General features: G+C 48.1%; 1 protein-coding gene across 1 annotated transcript in view; it reads left to right on the top strand.

Moving 5' to 3' along the window:
• The window catches only part of LOC119395576 (serine/arginine repetitive matrix protein 2), a gene marked incomplete in the record, with an annotated part of 233,461 nt that overhangs the window by 9,826 nt on the left and 204,124 nt on the right, over nt 1-19,511 (top strand). Inside the window, 1 exon segment of the mRNA XM_049416681.1 lies at nt 14,433-14,562. Within this exon segment, the coding sequence (XP_049272638.1) occupies nt 14,433-14,562 (130 nt within the window).

Here is a 19,511-nt window from a genome sequence, read left to right as displayed (position 1 = left end):
CATTTGAAGCAATTTGCATTGTGATATTTGATGAAGCTATCTTTATTTATTTCTATTGCGTGCAATACAAGCAGAATTGCATTGTGATATGTATAAGTGGGCAGCTATAAGGAGCTGCTTCCTGAAGATTTTTGTGCATTTGAAGCAATTTATGTTGTGATATTTGGTAAACATATCTTTATTTTTTATTGTGTGCAATACAAGCAGATTTGTATTGTGACATGTATTTTTCTTTGTGCAATAAATGTCAGACCTTTTGAGAGCACTGTTTCAAGATCTTCGACATGGGAAAAAAAATTACCTCTCGAAGAGGGCCTTGAAAATCCTCCTATAGGGCCTTGAAAGTCCTTGAATATCCTTGAATTTTCTCCTTTGAAACCTGTACGAACCCTGGATGTAACACCTGTACATATTTACAATTGTCTAATGTGAATAAAAAATAGCATTTTTTGACTTCGGACATTGCAGTGCTGATTAAGGGGAGGTGCTACTCGAAGACGCTTTTTTTTTTTAATATTCACCCTAGAGCAATGACGCTTGGACTATTTGTAGAGATTTTAATGCTGATTTCAAATATATAATTAGTTTTCTTGCAAGTTGCATACTTTTCGTTCTGCAGCATGGCAGATGTGTAAAACATAGGCTGAACTGTAGAGTGCTGAAAACTATCCAGAAAGTGCATACAAAATATTTACTAAACATGAGAAATTTCATGCAGATCTGAGCACCAGAAGTACCAAAATCAAGAGGGGACGCTGAAAAAGTGGCAAGCGTGTTTTGAGAAAAACGAAGTTTAAAGTTAAAATTGAATGTTTGTTTATGAAAGAGGTCATGAAAGGCGATCAAAATTGCACACGAAAGAGGTAAACTGTTCTACACTCAAACCTCTTTATAACAAAGTCACATCTTCCATGAAAATAACTTCGTTATATCCGAAAATTCGTTATAAACGTTTAATTTGTAACACTGTATCTGTGACAAGACTATTCTTCATTTACTTCATTATAACCAATAATTCGTTATATCCGTGTTCTTTATATCGAGGCTTGAGTGTTGTAGCCACTGCCACTAAAATGAGCCAGCACCTCTCCCTCACAGCTCTCTTGAGCAGACTCCTCGACATTTCCTTCTCAGCATATGCCGATGTGCTCGTGCTTCTGCTGTTAGTTTGGCAGACACCTTTTTTGTGGCATGCGCTATCAGATCAATCGACGGAAGCGCACCCAGCTTGCACATTGACAGCACAGCTATTGCGCGAGCTCCCACTGTCCCAGGTCCTGCTCATGATCGGTCCGTCACTCGCTGCGCTTACGCTGACCTCCTCGCGCGAAGCAACTCGCCGCAACGCATATGTCATTGAAAGAATACTTTCGGGGCACTCGCTGTTTTTGCATTGTAGTTCCAGAAACGACGTCTTTGCGTTTGTAAGCTGGCTCCCGGACGTGTATTCCCGAACGGTGACACGTTGGACACACTGCACTGATCGTGAGGATGTTCAATGCTGTTATGTCAGCGATCAAGGAAGACTCTTTCTACCGTGATCTTTCTTCATCGTGGAAGAGTCCGATCGTCTTTTTGAGAGGCACTGACATACTCGAACGCTGTGGCAAACTCGTCGGAAGCGTTGCCATTGCTGTCGCTAGGCCTCGTGGCAGCAGGCACACTTGCTGTTTGGCGAGTGTATGGCTTCGATTTTCGCCGGCGTCCTCGAAATTTGTTCACCAAGCGATACTTCACTGGCTGGTGACTGCGTTTGTTACGGTTTTCTTCGTCCATGATGAAGATAAATACGCGAAAGAAATGTTGTTCAGCTGCGCAGCTCGATGAGACACGGACACTGCAAGTAGGCTTCGCAACACACAAGGCGCGCAGCAGCCAATAGTGGCCCCCAATCTGTACTACGTGATTTAAAAGCCAGTTGCAGCGCTCGAAACGCACGGCAAAAACATGCTTTTTTTATTTCTTGTGCTTCAGCAGCACGGGAAACCGTGGTTATTTGGAGAGTGAGGCTTGGCTGATCTCCTCAGGCGATCCACAATGGCGAGCGGCCATGCGTGCTGGAAGACGGTCGGTCATTTAGCAGCCACCTTTTGCTCTTTAGACGCAATTTTAATGCATTTCCAGCTCAGTCTCGACCTTGATTTTTATTTTCATTCCAGTAGAGATACTAATCTTAACAAAGCAGGTGAAAACAAGAAATCGATAATTTTAAAAAAAAAGTTGCGTTTTTCAACCTGCATCTCCCCTTAAAGGGACCCTGAAACGGTTTTCGGAAGTTTTGTCAGCGTTTAGGCAAGAGTATCCCCAAATCATTCACACCAGCAATTAGGTGACGCACCGTGTACCAAACCGCTATGGACAATTATATTTATGCCCTCCTCCTCACCACTGCCTTGCACCCTCAGACATGCTGGCATCGCCGGCGATCGCAGCGCTGTCATGAGCGCACTCGACGGTTTGAGCTTCGTCCAGTCATGGCCTCCGATATTGCGCGCAATCTCGGAGGCCCAGTGTGCCCGGCAGCATGCCGTCTGGCAACAAAGAGGAAGCTCGCGGAGTGGTTGATATCTCCTCCGACAGGGGCTGCCACACTACCAGCCGATCTTATTTTATTTTCTGTACGGCGACAACCTGTAAAAGCATGCGGACAAACAGAAAATTCGAAAACGATCACTGATCATCGTAAACTCGGGCAATGTGGTTGTGTCTTCAGGGGTGAAGTTACAGCCGCAGACACGTGGATCGTGGCATTGAACGGATAGCGAGAGCACGACGCTCATTGCAGCGACAAGCTGAAGGGATTCTGCTCGCCAGATGCCTCACAAACATTGCACGATGTCGCAGCTTTACAAGTCACCAATTGCTAGATATTAATGAGAACAGACAGTAAAGCCAAGGAAAGTATAGGGTGTGTTATTTGTAGTAATTAGAATATAAATGTGAAGAAAGTAAAGTGAACGAAAAGATAACTTGCCGCCGGCAGGGACTGAACCTACGACCTTCGAATAATGCGTCCGATGCTCTACCACTTAGCTACAGCGGCGGTCATCCTCTCGTCCACATTATCGGGTATATATGTGCATTTAAACCCTAGGAGTGTTAGTCAGCGCCGATCGCAGCCATGACGGCAAGTGTGGAACACGCATTTTCTGCCTGTTGGCATCACCTAACACGTGATCTTTTTTACGAGCTGGCAGCTGACCAGTAATCCCTCGCATACTACCTGAAGTGTCTTGTGTCTAACAAAAAAAAAATAACGAGCCCTTAAATGTCACTTTCTTTCCTTCATTCATAGCGAGGGTCTCGTTCTGGTAGACTTGATGCTTTCACGTGGTACGTGAGGGATTACTGGTCAGCTGCCAGCTCGTAAAAAGGATAATGTGTTACGTGACGCCGACAGGCAGAAAATGAGTGTTCCACACTCGCCGTCATGGCTGCGATCGGCGCTGACTAACACTCCTAGGGTTTAAATGCACATATATACCCCATAAAGTAAACGAGAGTATGACTGCCGCTGTAGCTCAGTGGTAGAGCATCGGACGCATTATTCGAAGGTCGTAGGTTCAGTCCCTGCCGGCGGCAAGTTATCTTTTCGTTCACTTTACTTTCTTCACATTTATATTCTAGTTACTACAAATAAAACACCCTATACTTTCCTTGGCATTATTATCTGTTCTCATTAATATTGTGTCTAACAAAGAAAAAACAAGCCCTTAAATGTCACTTTCTTTCCTTCAATTGCTAGGTATGTGGTACACAACACGGCTAGGGCAATTCATTGTGTTCAAGAAAAAACCTCATAATAAACACGGTCGCTCAGCTCACATAAACTTGGAGCACGTTGTAACACAGGCAGACGACTCTCGCTGCCCACAGGAGGTTCAGTGACGTGGACTGGACATATCTGTCGAGAGTAACGATATGACGTGACGTTCGGCTGGGCCGGCGACTAACTGCCCGGCCATGTTTATTGATACTATATATATATATATACACCTGTAACCCCTTAGAGGCGCCGTCTGTTAGTGTGTTAGGGTAAGTGACGCCACCTAGGATTAATATAACAAAATACAACACTACATCTCCCTTTCCAAGATCTACAAATTCAGTCTTTTGGGTGGGACCACATGCCTCCCGGACCTGGTAACCTTGTGGGGTATGCTGTCAGGGTCTGTGCCAGTACTCGTATCGGGCTGGCCATGTGATGGTTCCTCCTGGCTATGTCTGTGCTCCTGGTTTGGGCCCGTGCACGGAAGGGAGACTGGGGATGACGCACTGAGATCTGGGGAATAAGGCACGAGATGCCGTCGGTTTCGTTGTATAACTCCGCTGGGAGTTTCCACGATGTAGGATCGGGGACGCTGGCCCCGGCTAAGAACTTGGGCCTGGCACTCTGCATCATTTACCCACACTTCATCTCCTGAAGAGAGGTCCCGGAGCTCTCTCGCCCCATGCCGACGGTTAAAGTCCCCAGTTTGCCTTTCCTTAGCCGCGGCGTCCTTTTGGAAGGCGTCTGGTCGTGGTAGGTCCGGTGCCAGCTTGGCCGGGTCCCTGGGAGTGCGTGTCCGTAACCGTTACACCATGAGAAGTTGGGACGGGCTGTACCCTGTGACGCCTGGTGTGTCACGATACGCCAGCAGTGCCAGGAACCGGTCGTTGCTCTTGCAGAAAAGATCCTTCACAGTCTTAACAGCCCGTTCCACTGCACCATTCGATTGAGGATAACCAGGACTGCTAGTGATGTGTCTAAACCCATAGCTCTGGGCAAAATTTGAGAACTCCTGTGACGAGAACTGGGGGCCATTATCACTTCGAAGCACTTCCGGTATGCCGAATCGAGCCATGACACTCTTGATAGCCGATATCACCGCTTGGCTGGAAGTGTTGCGTAACGTGATAACCTCTGGATAGCGTGAATAGTAGTCCGCTAGCAGCAGAAAATTTTGTCCCTCCAAGTGGAACAAATCTGCACCCACTTGTTGCCATGGGTACTCCAAGGAAGGTGTTGGCAGGAGAGGCTCGGCACGCTGGACCCTGGTAGTTGCACAACGTTCACATGATTCCACCATAGACACGATGTTTGCCTATATGAGGCCACCAAACAGCATCACGTGCACGTGCCTTGCATTGGTTCACACCCTGATGACCCTCGTGAAGTGAATCCAAGACGTCCTTCTGCAGCGCCTCCGGAATCAACAGACGTCCTCCTTTAAGGAAGCAGTCCATTGCACACTGTCAGCTCCCCTTGGTACCTCCAATACTTCTAGAGGTTTGATGGCACTTTGTTTTTCTGAGGCCAACCTTGCCTGCAGTACTTCACGAGGGTAACACACTCGCCATCCATCAACTGGTGCTGACGAACCGCTTTAAGGCTAACTGGTGCACCTTCCGCGATGTTGTCGACGACCTCACTGATGTACAACTCCACTTGGTTTCCTTCTGCTGGAGACGCTGATGTGACGGGGGCTCTTGAGAGGGTATCAGCCGCTGCCAGCAGCTTCCCTGGAACGTACAATACCGTGTACTGGTACCTCATGAGTTTCAGTCGAATCCTTTGGATCCTTGGTGGTAAAGCATCGACATCCATGGAACCAAGCAAGGACGTGAGCGGTAAGTGATCGGTCTCGATAGTGAAGTGTAAGCGTCGGACATACTCGTCAAACCGCTTGACAGCCCACGCAGCTGCCAAGCCCTCTTTTTCCATTTGGCTGTACCTTTACCTTTGCTCTGTTGGTGTGAGGGAGTGTGATGCGTAGGCCACGGTTCTGCGCTCTCCGCTTGGTTGGTCTTGTAGCAAAAACGCACCTAAGCCAAACGAATTGGAATCTGCGGATACGATGGTCGGGTACAGTGGGTGTTAGTTAGCCATACAGATGTTGGACGACATCATGTCTTTCAACTTTTGGAAGGCGACCTGCTGGGCCAGTCCCCACGCCCAGTCACTTCTTTTGTTGAGCAGTCCTCGAATGGGTGCCGTCACCTCTGACAGATGGGGTAAGAACCGTCCCACGTGGTTTACCATGCCCAATAGTCTGCGGACGCCACCGACGTCGACAGGAGGTTCCATGCTCTTGACAGCGGCAAGCTTGTCTGGGTCCGGCGAAATACCGCTGCCGCAGATAACTACGCCGAGGAACTTGACGCTTGTGACGCCGAATTGACATTTCGACTTGTTCAGGGTCAGCCCGGCGTTTCTCAGTCGAGCCAGCACTGATTGGAGCCGGCTGTCGTGTTCTGCACGGTCGCGGTCAAAAACCAAAATGTCGTCGATCATGTTTACGACGCCTTCTTGAATCTCGAGAATGTAACTCATTTGGCGCTGAAAGTACTCGGGGGCGGACGTTATCCCGAATGGCAGTCGACGGTAGCAATACCGTCCAAACGGCGTTATGAATGTTGTTAATTCTTCAGAATCTTCTGCCAGTTTTACTTGATGAAAACTTGATGTAGCGTCAAGCTTCGAGAACACCTTAGCATTACCCAGTAGTCCCAAAACTTGGTCTACGGTGGGCAAGATATGGCGCTCACGCAACACTACCTGGTTTAACTTGGTGAGGTCGACGCAGATGCGATATGAACCGGATGCCTTCGGTACGACGACCATACCGGCGCACCACGGAGTAGGCTTTCTAACGCGTCTGATCACGCCCTCCGCTTCAAGCCTGTCAAGCTCCGCCTTCACGACACCGTGTAGAGGGATGGGCACACGTCTTGGGACCAGCAGCGAATAGGGGACAGCATCTGGTTTTAGGCGTATAGTGTACGCTTCTTGCAGCTCGCCCAAACCACAGAACAGCTTGTCTGATGCCGCCTGGTTGCCTTGCGTCTCGACCACCGGATCCACGAACTTGACCACACCCAGCTCTTGGATAGCAGGAAATCCCAGAAGTGGCATGACCTGTTACCGAAGCACGTAAAGTCGTTGCGTTGCTGACTTGTTCTTCCATTGCAGAGTGGCAGTAATCAATCGTTCCCGGCACGTCCAGCGGTTGTCCCGCCGGTCCTGAAAGTTCACCTTCCGGCGGCTCAAGATATGGCGGAATTCCAGAAAATGTACTGGGGACCACTGTGACCTCGGCGCCGCTGTCAACTTTGAAGCGTAGAGGCGTTCCGTCCACTTTTATATCCACGAACTTGGCCCGCTCTTTGCTGTTCGAACCGACAGCATCCAATTCCACAACGGAAAGTTGCTTGCTAGCCCGGCAAACCACTGCGAAATGGCCCTTTTTTTCCACATTTGTTGCAGGTTGCTCGGCGTGCGGGACATTCTGAGCGCAAATGTAAGGACCGGCCACAAAATCCACAAGGCGAAGAAGCATGCATCCATGGGGCAGCTGCGTTGCGCGTCTCTCGCTGCTGTGGGTGGTTCTGCATGACTTTCGCCGCGTCCACGTTTATCGATTCGTGATGCGTTATCACCGCTGGCGAACATGCTGAAAGATTTGCCCTTTCCTTCTCTGCGTCTTCCGCTTGACGGACACAAATGCGTGCTTCATCTAACGTAAGCCTTGGATTGCGGCAGAGCTTATCTGATAACTTCGTGTCACGAAGGCCAACGATAAAACGGTCGCGGACCAGTCGCACCTCTATGTCCCGTGCAGAGTAATTGCATCGTTTCACAATATTTCCCAGTGCCGTGAAGAACGCGTCAGCTGTCTCGCCTGCCTGTTGAACACGTCGGTGGAACCGTGCACTCTCGTACAGTTCGTTGGCGGGGTGTAAGAAGTATTGGCGTCGAGGAGTTACGGAGTCGCCCTCTATCGGACGCGCCTCGATTGCGTGCTAGGCAGGATTCCACTGGCGCGCTCCCCATAGGTTTTGCTGTCAGCGCTCTAAAAAACACCTCGCGGAAGCCCCCCGGGACATTTCTGTAACAACTTTCCAAACGAAATATGTTCTTTACTGTCAAAGTAATAATTATCGGCAGGGAGACACGATCTCTCCAATGTTATTCACCGTGTGTTTACAGGAGGTTTTCAGGGCCCTAGATTGGGAAGAGTTAGGGATAAGAGTTAGTGAAGAGTATCTCAGTAACCTACGATTCGCTGATGACATTGCATTGATGAGTAACGCGGGAGACGAATTACAGGTCATGATTACTGAACTGGATACGGAAAGTAGAAGAGTAGGTCTGAAAATTAATATGCATAAAACTAAAGTAATGTGGAACAATCTTGGCAGAGAACAGCGCTTTGCGATAGGTGGCGAGACACTGGAAGTTGTAAAGGAGTACGTCTACTTAGGACAGGTAGTAACCACGGAGCCGAACCATGAGAGTGAAATAACTAGAAGAATAAGGATGGGATGGGGCTCATTCGGCAAGCATTATCAAATCATGAATGGTAGTCTACCACTATCTCTCAAGAGGAAGGTATATAACAGCTGCATCTTACTGGTACTTACCTACGGAGCAGAAACCTGGAGACTTACAAAGAGGGTTCAACTTAAACTGAGGACGACGCAGCGAGCGATGGAAAGGAAAATGATAGGTGTAACCTTAAGAGACAGGAAGAGAGCAGAGTGGGTCAGGGAACAAACGGGGGTTAAGGACATCATAGTTGAAATCAAGAAGAAGAAATGGATATGGGCCGGTCACGTAGCACGTCGGCAGGATAACCGGTGGTCATTAAGGGTAACTGACTGGATTCCAAGAGATGGCAAACGCGTGAAGGGGAGACAGAAAATTAGGTGGGTAGATGAGATTAAGAAGTTTGCAGGTATAATGTGGCAGCAGAAAGCACAGGACCGGGTTGATTGGCGGAACATGGGAGAGGCCTTTGCCCTGCAGTGGGCGTAGACAGGCTGATGATGATGATGAATAATTATCGATGAACAGAAAGCACAATATAGTATACAGTCGCTGTCTCTTAGCAGAAAATGGGGCGCCCACTTGACGCGGTCACCGCGGTGGAGACCCCTGAACCGGCTTCTTGCGTGAAAGGTAGTCAGTCGCTGAGTGCAAACTGGGTGAAATATGGTCGTAGAGTGGACATCCTGTATAACCAAATGGAGCATAATAGAAAGAAGCCTCAAGCCAGCGATCGCACGGGTTCACGGCGGCCGACGTTGCTTCTGCATGTACGTCAGCACTCATGATTTCGCTTTCGCAACGAGAGCGTTTTGGCACCGTGCTGTGAACCTCAGGCAGCAAAATATGAGAATTTGTGAGTAAACTAACAACTCTTGTTGTGCAGACGCTATTAGAGCAGTTCAAAAACAATTTCATTTCTGCTATGGCTTAGGCTCTCATAGGTAACTGTGTTTGTGCCATCCCGACCTATGGTCCCGACGAATGAAATGTTTTTTTTTTTGTCTAAATTCGCGCACCTGTCAATGTCATTTGACAAGTTGCCGCGCACTGCATATCGATCTGTCTTCTCTACGAGCAATTGCCTCTGCTTCTGTTTCTGAATTATTTCAGTGCATTCGTTTAGTTTGATGCTCACACAAAGCATGAGCAAATGTGATGCCTTTTTTAAATATTTTTCTTAATTACCGTGCTCTTCGCATTCCAGTGAACTTACCATTCTCTGCCATTATGGCGTCAACATGATGTCACATAACGTGACCTCACATGATGACGTATTCACACGACATGGTCACTTTGCAGTGCCTCTGTGATCAACCCACCGATCACTCTTACACTTGGCCCCGTACTCTTAGCACGGGGCCAACGATCAAGAGGTCGCACGGGAAGGTTCTGAGATGATATCGCACCAGGTAATAGGTAGCGCGGGAGATAAGCACCATTAGCCGGCGGGAAGCGCACGCGAACGATCGTCTCAGTGTGCGCTTTCTGCTACTCACTGATCACCGCAGCCCCGACGCAGTAGCGAAAGTCTTAATCGCGGAAGTGCTTGTTGCACACACGACTCGTAGCCAGTGACTGCTTGCCGGTTTTTAGCTTCACAACCCACGCCTCACGCCATTTATTGTCCTGCGGATACCAGTGCGGGCTGACACCCGGCTCCGTTGCGTAAATGCGGCACCGAGCAGCATGTTCGTCGCCTTCGGAGGCAGCCACTCCTATCAAAATATGTTCAGTTGTGTTCAAAATGCACAATTGGAGAAAACCTCCGCATTTAAACAGGCCGCAGCGCAGGTGGAACTTGAAAGTCGTTTTCAAAGCACGCGGCAGCGCTTCACAAGCAGCCGACGCGGCTGCTGAGACCACGTGATCCTGCCAAGCACGTCACGCCGAAGGTGGCGCCGGCGTTTCCAGTGGTGGGCCTCGAGGCCAATCCGTCCAACTTACCAATGATGACGCTGTACTTTGAATAGTCTTCGTCCCGTACTTGCAATGAACACAAAATGTCCCGTGACCTGGTGCCCATGCAGTATAGCAGCATTTCTGACGCGAACTTCATCGTCCGCCGCATGAAGACCCATTGCAAAACTGTAGTAGTCGAACTGCTGACGCCACCTCTGCCAAGCCGCTGGGTTCTCGAAGTCGTAATGGGGTGGCGGTTGCAAGTTGGGCCCAGCGACCATGGCCACCATGGCTTTCCCGCCGGTCCCCGCAGGTAGCTCACTGTCCTTGTTCTTCTCGCCCAGAGGCATCTTTACTATGATGCAGACCCCACTTCTGACACCATGTCGAGAGTAACGATATGACGACGCGACGTTCGGCTGGGCCGGCGACTAACTGCCCGGCCATGTTTATTGATACCATATATATACACCTGTAACCCCTTAGAGGCGCCGTCTGTTAGTATGTTAGGGTAAGTGACGCTACCTAGGATGAATATAACAAAATACAACAACACTACAATATCCAGTCAGATCGGCCGCCTGCGTGACGTCGCGCTTCCAGTACGACACGCACTGGAAATGGGCAGTTTGAAAACGCGTTTGGCTAAGCCGCTGTGATCGGTGGCGATTCGCGCTTTGAAGCCTTGTAATAAATTACACAGTTTACGCACAGAGCTTAAATCGGTCTGTAAATAATCCTTAGGACTTGCTCTACCGGCGCAATGCGTTCGTACAAAATCGCCAAAACCGATTCAGGGTCCCTTTAAAGAAAAGAAGCCAGGTATTGTATACTAGCTCAGGCATTTGAACAGATTACGGTGAACACATGCTAAAGCACACTCTGCCAGAAATACTCAAGTGTCACAATATAAGCATAAGCATCAGTGTCAAAAAAACAATACAAGAATGGATATCTCGAATGGATAAGATTCGGTCTGTGCCACTTTATTTGTGGTTCCCCACACTAGTTACCGGTTCATGAACTGCTTTGGCGCAGGCCATCTTGTTATACCACACGGCGATACTGACCAGTGAAGACATGCAATTTTTACAAGGTACACAAAAGCGTCTCTGTCTCAAAATATGCTAGGGTGGGTATTTATATTAGGTAGTTTCACGCAGCTATATAAACCATACCCGCACATATTACTGACTTGTATGAGACCCAGTCCTATGGTGATCCTGACTGAAGCACGAGCTCGAAGCTTGTGGGCCTGGGCCCAAATCGACAATTCCTTACTCCGCATGCGGGCAAGGTTGGGCCTTGGCTTTCGAGCCAGCCCGCGCCCATGCAGTGCTCTGGCATGAAATGGTGCCGAAAGAGGGGGGGCGGGAGGCTGTGTCACTCAAGCAGCAACTACAAACTTTGATCGTGAGGGCATGATCGCGAGCGCTTCTTGGCAGACGGCTTGTACACCCTTCTACGTGCTGTACTCTCACCGTTGAGACGATAGACTGGACGAAAATCTCCCTAGAGTGGCCGTATTCCCTTACACCAGCGTTTTGTGGAGTTATGCTAGTTGCAAAAGTCCAGGAATACATGTGTAAAATAGGTTCTGAAGTCTGTTTTATCTTCAGATGAGATTGCAATACTTCTTGTGGCAATGTGCTGAAAGATTTTTCCTTTTTCCACAGAAACCAAGGGTATTTTGGGTTTGTCAATGCTTGTAGCAGGTGCTGTGCCAGAAACCCTGTGCGCAGGAGTTTATCCTTGCTTTTGTGATGCACTTGAACCTGTGAATCTGCCTTTCTTACAGCATATGACTAGGACTGTGGTATGGAACATTTAGGAGTGGAAACTAAAAAAAAATATTATTAATAGCATTACCATTGGCACTGTGAATTCAATTAAGTACTTAATCATTATGATCACCCATGACCTCAACTAATGCTCTCATGTGACTAACATCTGATCATCTGCTGACAAAACCTTGGTATTTATGAAACTCAACCTCCGTAGTGCTCCTCAACGTGTAAAATTATTTGCATTGAAACATTGGTTAGACTGAAACTTGAATGCGTATCATCCATATATCTCCACCAGATTTGCCTGTGCAGAATCACACCATAAGGTACACTCACTCATCATACTCATATGGTGTCAGCGTTTCGTCATTAAAAGTAAATTGTGGTTTGGGCATGCTAATAATGCATCATTATTGTATCGTGAGTTTATAATTATTTCATAATTTGTACACCAGTTTACATTGCATGTTGCTGCACACAGGCCATCTACTAAATGTTGCTCAGCTCACCCAAGACCTTCTCGTCATTATTTTTCCATCACAAGATTGAAACAGCCTTTGCCATCACATTGCTGCTATCACCACATCTGCCTTCGGGGAAGAAATAAGATTTGTGTAGACCGTCACTGAGAACCGTGTACCCACCCCTTATGTAATATCCCACACACCAGCGGTTCTCGACGTAGTACCTTGCTGCAACGAGATACGGTCACAAGCCCACGAAGCGACTATCATGCTGGGGACCAAGCAGGAAATTGCTGCTGTGTCAGCTGACAAGGCAACCGGTCTTGTGTGTTGCTCCCGTTTTGCCTTGGCCACGGAGCAGGAAGGAATATGAAGCAAGCCAGTGACACTGCACTGCTATGGATGCATTTTATTTTTGTGAGGTTATCTGGTATCACATGCGGATGGTAGTTTTATCTCCTACATATTCTTGCTCCGTGGCCAAAACCATTTTTTCTGTTGTATGCAAGGACTTATTGGTCAGCTGCCCGCTCAATAAAGGATCACATGCTGCGTGATGCCAGCTGGCAGACGTGCCCAGGTTTGCATGCACATAAATACCTGATAAAGTAGACGCGGGGACAACCGCCGCAGTAGCTAGTTTGATAAGAGCATCGGGCGCGTAATCCGAAGATTTCAGGTTCAGTCCCTGCCAACAGCAGGTTGTCTTTTCGTCCACTTTACTTTCTTCGCGCCTATATCACAATTACTGCAGTACACTTAAAGCAGTACAATGAACGTCTCCTATACCTTCCTTGGCTTCGTGATCTGCTGGTTTTCGTTAAGCTTGCGTTAATCAAGGAAACGAGCACTCAAAATTTCCCTTCCTTCATTGTTCCTGTATCATGTCACACATTGTGCACAGCTAACCTGTAGCCAAGACAAACCAGTATTTATATAATTTATACAAGCATTTGTTCCGCTGGTGTTGACATCATCACGCTGTTATTGATGTTGCACGTGCTGCTCTGCAGGATTGAAAGTTGTCAAGAGACGCCAGGGCACTAGAACACGAGCCGAATACATGCATCAGCCATCATCCGTTCGATCGGCTCTTTTGGCTGCTGCTAACACGAGTGTACTTGCCGAGCAGCTGCTTGAAAGCTGCACTGTTGTTTATACAGTGGCCTAACCTGAGTGGTCAATCAGGTTAATGGGATACTGAACAAAATTTTGCTGCCGAGATTTTCAGCCAAGTTGAAAGATTGGGTGCTGAAGTCGGTAGGCACAATGTTGATTCCAGGTATAAACTGACGGGAAACAATGAACCTAATGCATTTTTCACTAGCTACCACATCTAGTGGCTACGGCGTGAACTAGAGCATGTGACGTTTGGTGACGTTTACCATCTCTGCAAATGGGTGTGCCAACTTTGCTAGCTGTCGTCTGCAACTCTCAGCTCGCTCCACTCCTGGTACGTTTCCGAGAACCCCTACGATCGGCACTGGCAGCGAACGGGGTGGGGTAAAGCCCCTAAATTGTAGGGCTCATGTCTTTGTGACAGAAAAAGGGGCACCCTGCATCTGCCATTTGATGTCAAGGCCGTCGATGTGCAGCTGCCGCGTGTCCTACAAAAAGAGTCAACTGTTCAAACATATGTGAAGTGAACTCTGTGAATTTCGATGTTTTGATCATTTTTTACTATTTTTGTTCAGTATTCATTTAAGCACTCTTTTCTTTTGGGCACCGACAAATGGCGATTGTTTTTCTTCAGTTTCATCATGATGACGCCTGCCTCCAGCACGCTTGTCATGCTAGCATACCAAGATGTCTTTAGCACAATGCCGAACCTTGCTGTTACCTTCTGTGCTTCATCTTTGAACGAAAGTTTTTTGTGAAACGCTCAGGTTTGATTTCGTGGAAGTGCACTGATCAGTGTTTTTTTTTATTGCTCATGCGTTGAGTGAACTTATGTCATCTGTCTCCGTACAGGGCGATAAGAGGGTGTACGGCTGCAGCCTGTGCAACATCCAGCTTGAACAGCCTGACCAGTTTGACTGTCACATGGAAAGCCCGCTGCACACAAAGCGCCTCCGTTGGCTTTACTTTATGGGCCTCAACAGTGAGTCGGCATTCTTGGTTCTGCTGCATGCTTACCCGCACGTTTCTGGCAACCAGTGTTGGCTCTGTGGTCCGAGGATCTGTTCGTACTATTTGTGTGAATCTTGTAGCATATGGGGAATGCGGTGATATATTTTAAGAACACACATTTTGTAGTGTACCAGATGCAGCCGCTACTTTGTGCAACCTTTGCAGAAAAAATGGGCATGTAAGATGTGTATTTTTACTTAGCATGATGAAATGGGATTGCACACACTTGTGTGCTTATCCAAAGGTGCTGTAATTGTACATTTAGCAACAGTAGACTGGTTCAAGTTCTAGCAGAACGAAACTTGGAATTAACACATTTCTTAGGCTTAGAAAATCAGTATTCATTGCACTTAAACGAGTCGAGACACATAAATTTGAACACGATTTGACTGTTCCATCGCATCGTTGGGAGCACATTGGTGCAATCTGTGCAATATAATATTAGCTACAAATGGCAGCCTGAAACACATTTTGAAGTTCGGGCAATCGGAAAGCGAAGCACCTAGGATGTAGTCATCACACGAGTCTGTTTTGCAAACAACCTACGTCACGAGTTTTTGTGGGATTGTCAGCGACGTGTGCGGGATGGACAATGCTGGTAGTGACACCTGATGATGCAGAGCCTAACCAGAGGCACACAAACCTAATGGCTTACTCACTTACCAACTAGGTAAAGCATTGACAGTGAGGTAATAATCAACTCACAGTATTAACATTATTTTATTTTGAGAACACTGACTTGACTAAAAAAACAAAGTTCTAATATATCAGGGGTGAGACAGCTACGCAATTGCACATTTTTGATAGGATTTCGTTTTCCTGCGCCAAGCTGCTCCAAAAGCATGAAAATCGCAAAAATTACGCTGAACTGCTTCAAAACAGCCTCAGAAGCAAGAATTTTGATGCCCACGTCAGCTTCAGTGGGGGAAAAAAAATGCTGAGTTGACAACATGATTTTTCAGGCAGCGCCAGGAATACCATGAAAATAAGACGTTCGCCGAACACGTAGACGCGCCCAAGTGTGTTTCTTCTATACACCTTTCTAATGAAGGCTCCCATGGTGCCGCCATAATCCCCTCTGGGCTGTTGTAAATATGCGTGACCCCACAAAAATGTGCTGCCGTGCCCCGAGTGTGCTGCTTCTACTTGCTAGGCTGTTTGCTCTGGCGCTGCTGTAGCTGACCCAAAACTATCGAATGGCATGCGTAGTGGGGTTGACTGTCACATTGTTTGCTCGGCGTAGCGTGTTCCTCCTGTCGCTGCGGTTTTCACGTCGACGCTGCGGCATGTGGTCACCTACGTGTGCGTTTGCTGTGGTTGAGTATCTTGTGGCATCAACGCAACAACTAGCTTCCTGCATGTGACGCGTCTCCGCGATGCTCTAGCCTAGCGCATGGGCTCTCAAACTGGGTTTCATGAAGGACGTCTTGGGGTTCCGCGAGCGGCCAGAACTAATGCAACGCGCTCCCATTTTACCCCAATTAGCAACTAATTTATTTATCTAGACAAGCAAACTTGCATTGCATTTTGCATTTAACGAAGCCATCGCACGCCGCATCCGCACGTCGAGTTTTTGTGGGTAGCGAGAGACCCACGTGGCAGCATTAACGACTCGTCGTCTAGTGCACACCGTGAAACTTGCATGATTTGTGGACCCCTGGTGACAGAACGGGCGTAGCACTGGTAATTAATTCGTGCTCGTGAGCGTTCAGGCCAGTTCAAACAACATTAACTTGCACCTCAGCACTTTATTCGTGGCTCATGGCACGTCGGCGATCATGTGGCCCAGTTTTCATACACGGAGATTTCCCACTGCTCTATATCAGTTTTGTAATCAAAACTCGCAACGAGCGCTTTGATACGCGTAAGAGGCGTCGCTTCGTGTCGGCTTTGGGCTACACAAGCATTTAGGCTTACCTTTATGACCGGTGTATCGATCGAGGGCTGTTTCGCAGTGCGTGCCTCCTTTTTTGTTTTGCAAAAAATAAAACGGGCCTCTGTATGTCCGGCGCTTCGTTTACGTGAACACATTGCTTACGCTGCACGGTGCCTGAAGCACGCAGTGTATGGTCGACGGGCACATTTGGCGACTTGCGAAGTGGCGAGGGGGGGAATCGCAAGTCTGTGTAGTATTCTCGAGAGTTCTAAATCGACGGCGATGGCCTTCGATATTAAAGAAAAAAGAACAGGCCAATGCTGGCAGTGTTAATATTGTAACTGCCCGCGTGCGTTATCACCCACCTCCTGCGCTTTCGATTGTCTTCATGCTCAAGAAAAAAATGCCCCCACCTCCCCGAAGGGAATCGTGAGGAAATGCGAATGCATTTCTTGCGCCGAGAGTACACGGCGCAGTAATTTTAATGGCGTAAATTAATGACGAGACGAGGATTTGTACCGTAACCATTTATTTACACATTCATCAGCACCTGTTTGTGTTGTCATTGTACCTGACGGCCATAATCTCAGCCTTGTGGTCGCCGTTGGCGTTTCACAGCGGCGTCTCGAGCACACATTTCGAGAGGCGCCCAGCCAGCGGATGGGAGAGTGGGGCGCAGGGAGGAGAGAGAGCGAACGGCGAGAGAAGGAGCGGCGAAGCACTGCACCTACACTGTAACTGCACCCAATGCCACCTAGAAGAGCGGTGCGGAGCCGGCGCGCGCCCGCGCAAACCGCGGTGAGGAGGCGGAGCACGCGCAGTCACGTGGGGTGTGACGTCGCTGTGCCGTTGCTACAGACGCTCCTCTCCTTTCCTCGCGCCGTTGCTATGGGACGGCGGATTCAGGGTCGCTTATAAAGTGCATTCGCACTTAAAAGTTGGGGAGTCCGCGACACTCTGGAAAAGCCGTTGGGGTTCCCCGAGGCCAGAAAGTTTGAGAACCCCTGCTCTAGCGGTGTTGCACGAGAGGGTGGCAGCAGACTGATGTGAACGACACGTATTGAGGGACGACACGTTTGTGTCGTCCCTTAATAAAAGCATACAGTACACTTACAGCGTCGCTACTCTTGCAGTACCATACGCACGCATTTGATGAGAGAGTCAGTGTGGCAAGGTTTCTTGGCACCTGCGCCGCACTCTTGAAGGTTGTCCCGCACGAGGTGGCAGCGAAAGGTGGTGCGGCACGCATTTGTTGTTCGTTAAAAGCGTGTAGTACACTTGACGCTATGCCAACCGCGCGGCCGTGCAGGTAGCTGAAGGCGCTTATTGTGATTTTCTCCTGGCAAAGAGTAACACTGATCTACGGGAGTTCTTGGGAAGCTTGAAAACCTAAATAAGCAGACGATCGAAGCAGACGTACAAAAAGACCAGCAGTAATCTGCTAAATCATATCACTGACTTCAAGCAATGGCTTACTGCTATTTAACTAAAATTCTTGGGCAATCACAATTTTTTTTCATTATTTTTGATAAGTATGATGCTTTTACGTTTTTTCCTTTCGAACGTTTGAGGTAAACCTAGTTTCCAGAATCTTTCTTTCAATTATTTCGTATGTTTGTTACACGGGCTGTCGACAGGTCACGTGGTATGTAAAAAGGTTAGTGTATTTCATACCTGGCTATAATTTGTTAAAAAAGCTTTCTCCAAAAGCTGTTTCAGTGTTATGTGTATTCTAAGCCAATTGAAAATATGTAATTGTCCTCCAAGTGGCTACAAATTTGTTTTTTTGAGCTCCTTGGACGACATATTAAATGCCGCTAACTGCTCCAAATCAAGGTTATTCTGCTCCAAGATAGAAATTTTGCTGCTCCAAAAACTGCTCCCAATTCAGTTTCAGCTGTCTCATCCCGGATATATTGTAGTTAGGTAAATAGCCACAAGATGTCGCTACCGGCTCTGCTGCTGCAGAGCCGTCGATGGGGAGAGTCTGGCGAATGGGCGGGGCAGTGACGTCGCGGCGCGGCGATGACGCTGTTCACGTCACCGCCACGCCTCCGCTCCGGCGGCGTCCGCCATATATAGTCTTTCTGCGAGACGGGCGCACGGCTGAGGCTATGTACGCGCTGTTCATTCGTGAAATCTACAGCTGCTAAACAAATTGCGAAAGCGAAATTGTGCAAGAACATTGTTACACAAATTTAATGAAGAATATGGAGTGAATTAGACGTGTCCAAACCATCGTGAAACTGAGTTGTGCACGCCGATTCGAGTACGCGACGTTCTACGATACGCGCTGTGCTTTTAGAGCGCAGCTCTTAGGTGTTTGTTCCTGCGTTGTTCGGCATCGCCGTTGGCGTCGTCGGCGTAATCGACAGAGCGAACGAGGACGAAAGACAGCGAACGTGGATTCTGTCGATATCTCGAGCCACTGGCTTCTAACACCGCTTTCTTGCTCCGTCATGCGTGCTCGCCCTTCGGTCGGAGCTCGTGCGCATGCAGGGCTGGTCGGTGCGCTGCTGCTGTCTCGCTTGTCGTGACGGGGATGTCGATGACGCCTGCAATGCACAGAGTGGCGTGCGTAGCACTCGAGCACTGGCAGTTTGTGTGGCAATATGTAACGAATGTACCAGTGCGGATAGCCAGAAATTCAAACACAGTTCGCGTTGCCTCAACACAAAGCTGGGCTCAGAATTCGCATGAGGGAGTATAGTGATCATTGGTGACTTTTCGAGATATGAAAACCTGTGGGTTTTCGTCTATCTTTGTTTTTTTTAAATGCGAAGCATTTCTTAGCGAACTTCTGCGACTTTGAGCGTAGCTATCTGTCTATCTATATATCTAGCCGCCTACGAATTTGTGCTCTCCTGGCCGTTTCGTTCATGGGGTGTATACCAAAATTGGTATGGCATAACGTGACTCTATGACAAACATAAATAATTGGTCATAACATGAAAATCATGACATGCATGTCATGTACAGCATGATTTACATGCCACAGTCTTGGTGCTCTTGCAGCCGTTTCGTAGATACATACGAAAATTGGT

This window comes from Rhipicephalus sanguineus, chromosome 6 (assembly GCF_013339695.2).
Source record: "Rhipicephalus sanguineus isolate Rsan-2018 chromosome 6, BIME_Rsan_1.4, whole genome shotgun sequence".
NCBI lineage: Eukaryota > Metazoa > Arthropoda > Arachnida > Ixodida > Ixodidae > Rhipicephalus > Rhipicephalus sanguineus.
The sequence above is the reverse complement of the archived record's forward strand: the minus strand, read 5'-3'. Positions and strand labels throughout refer to the sequence as shown.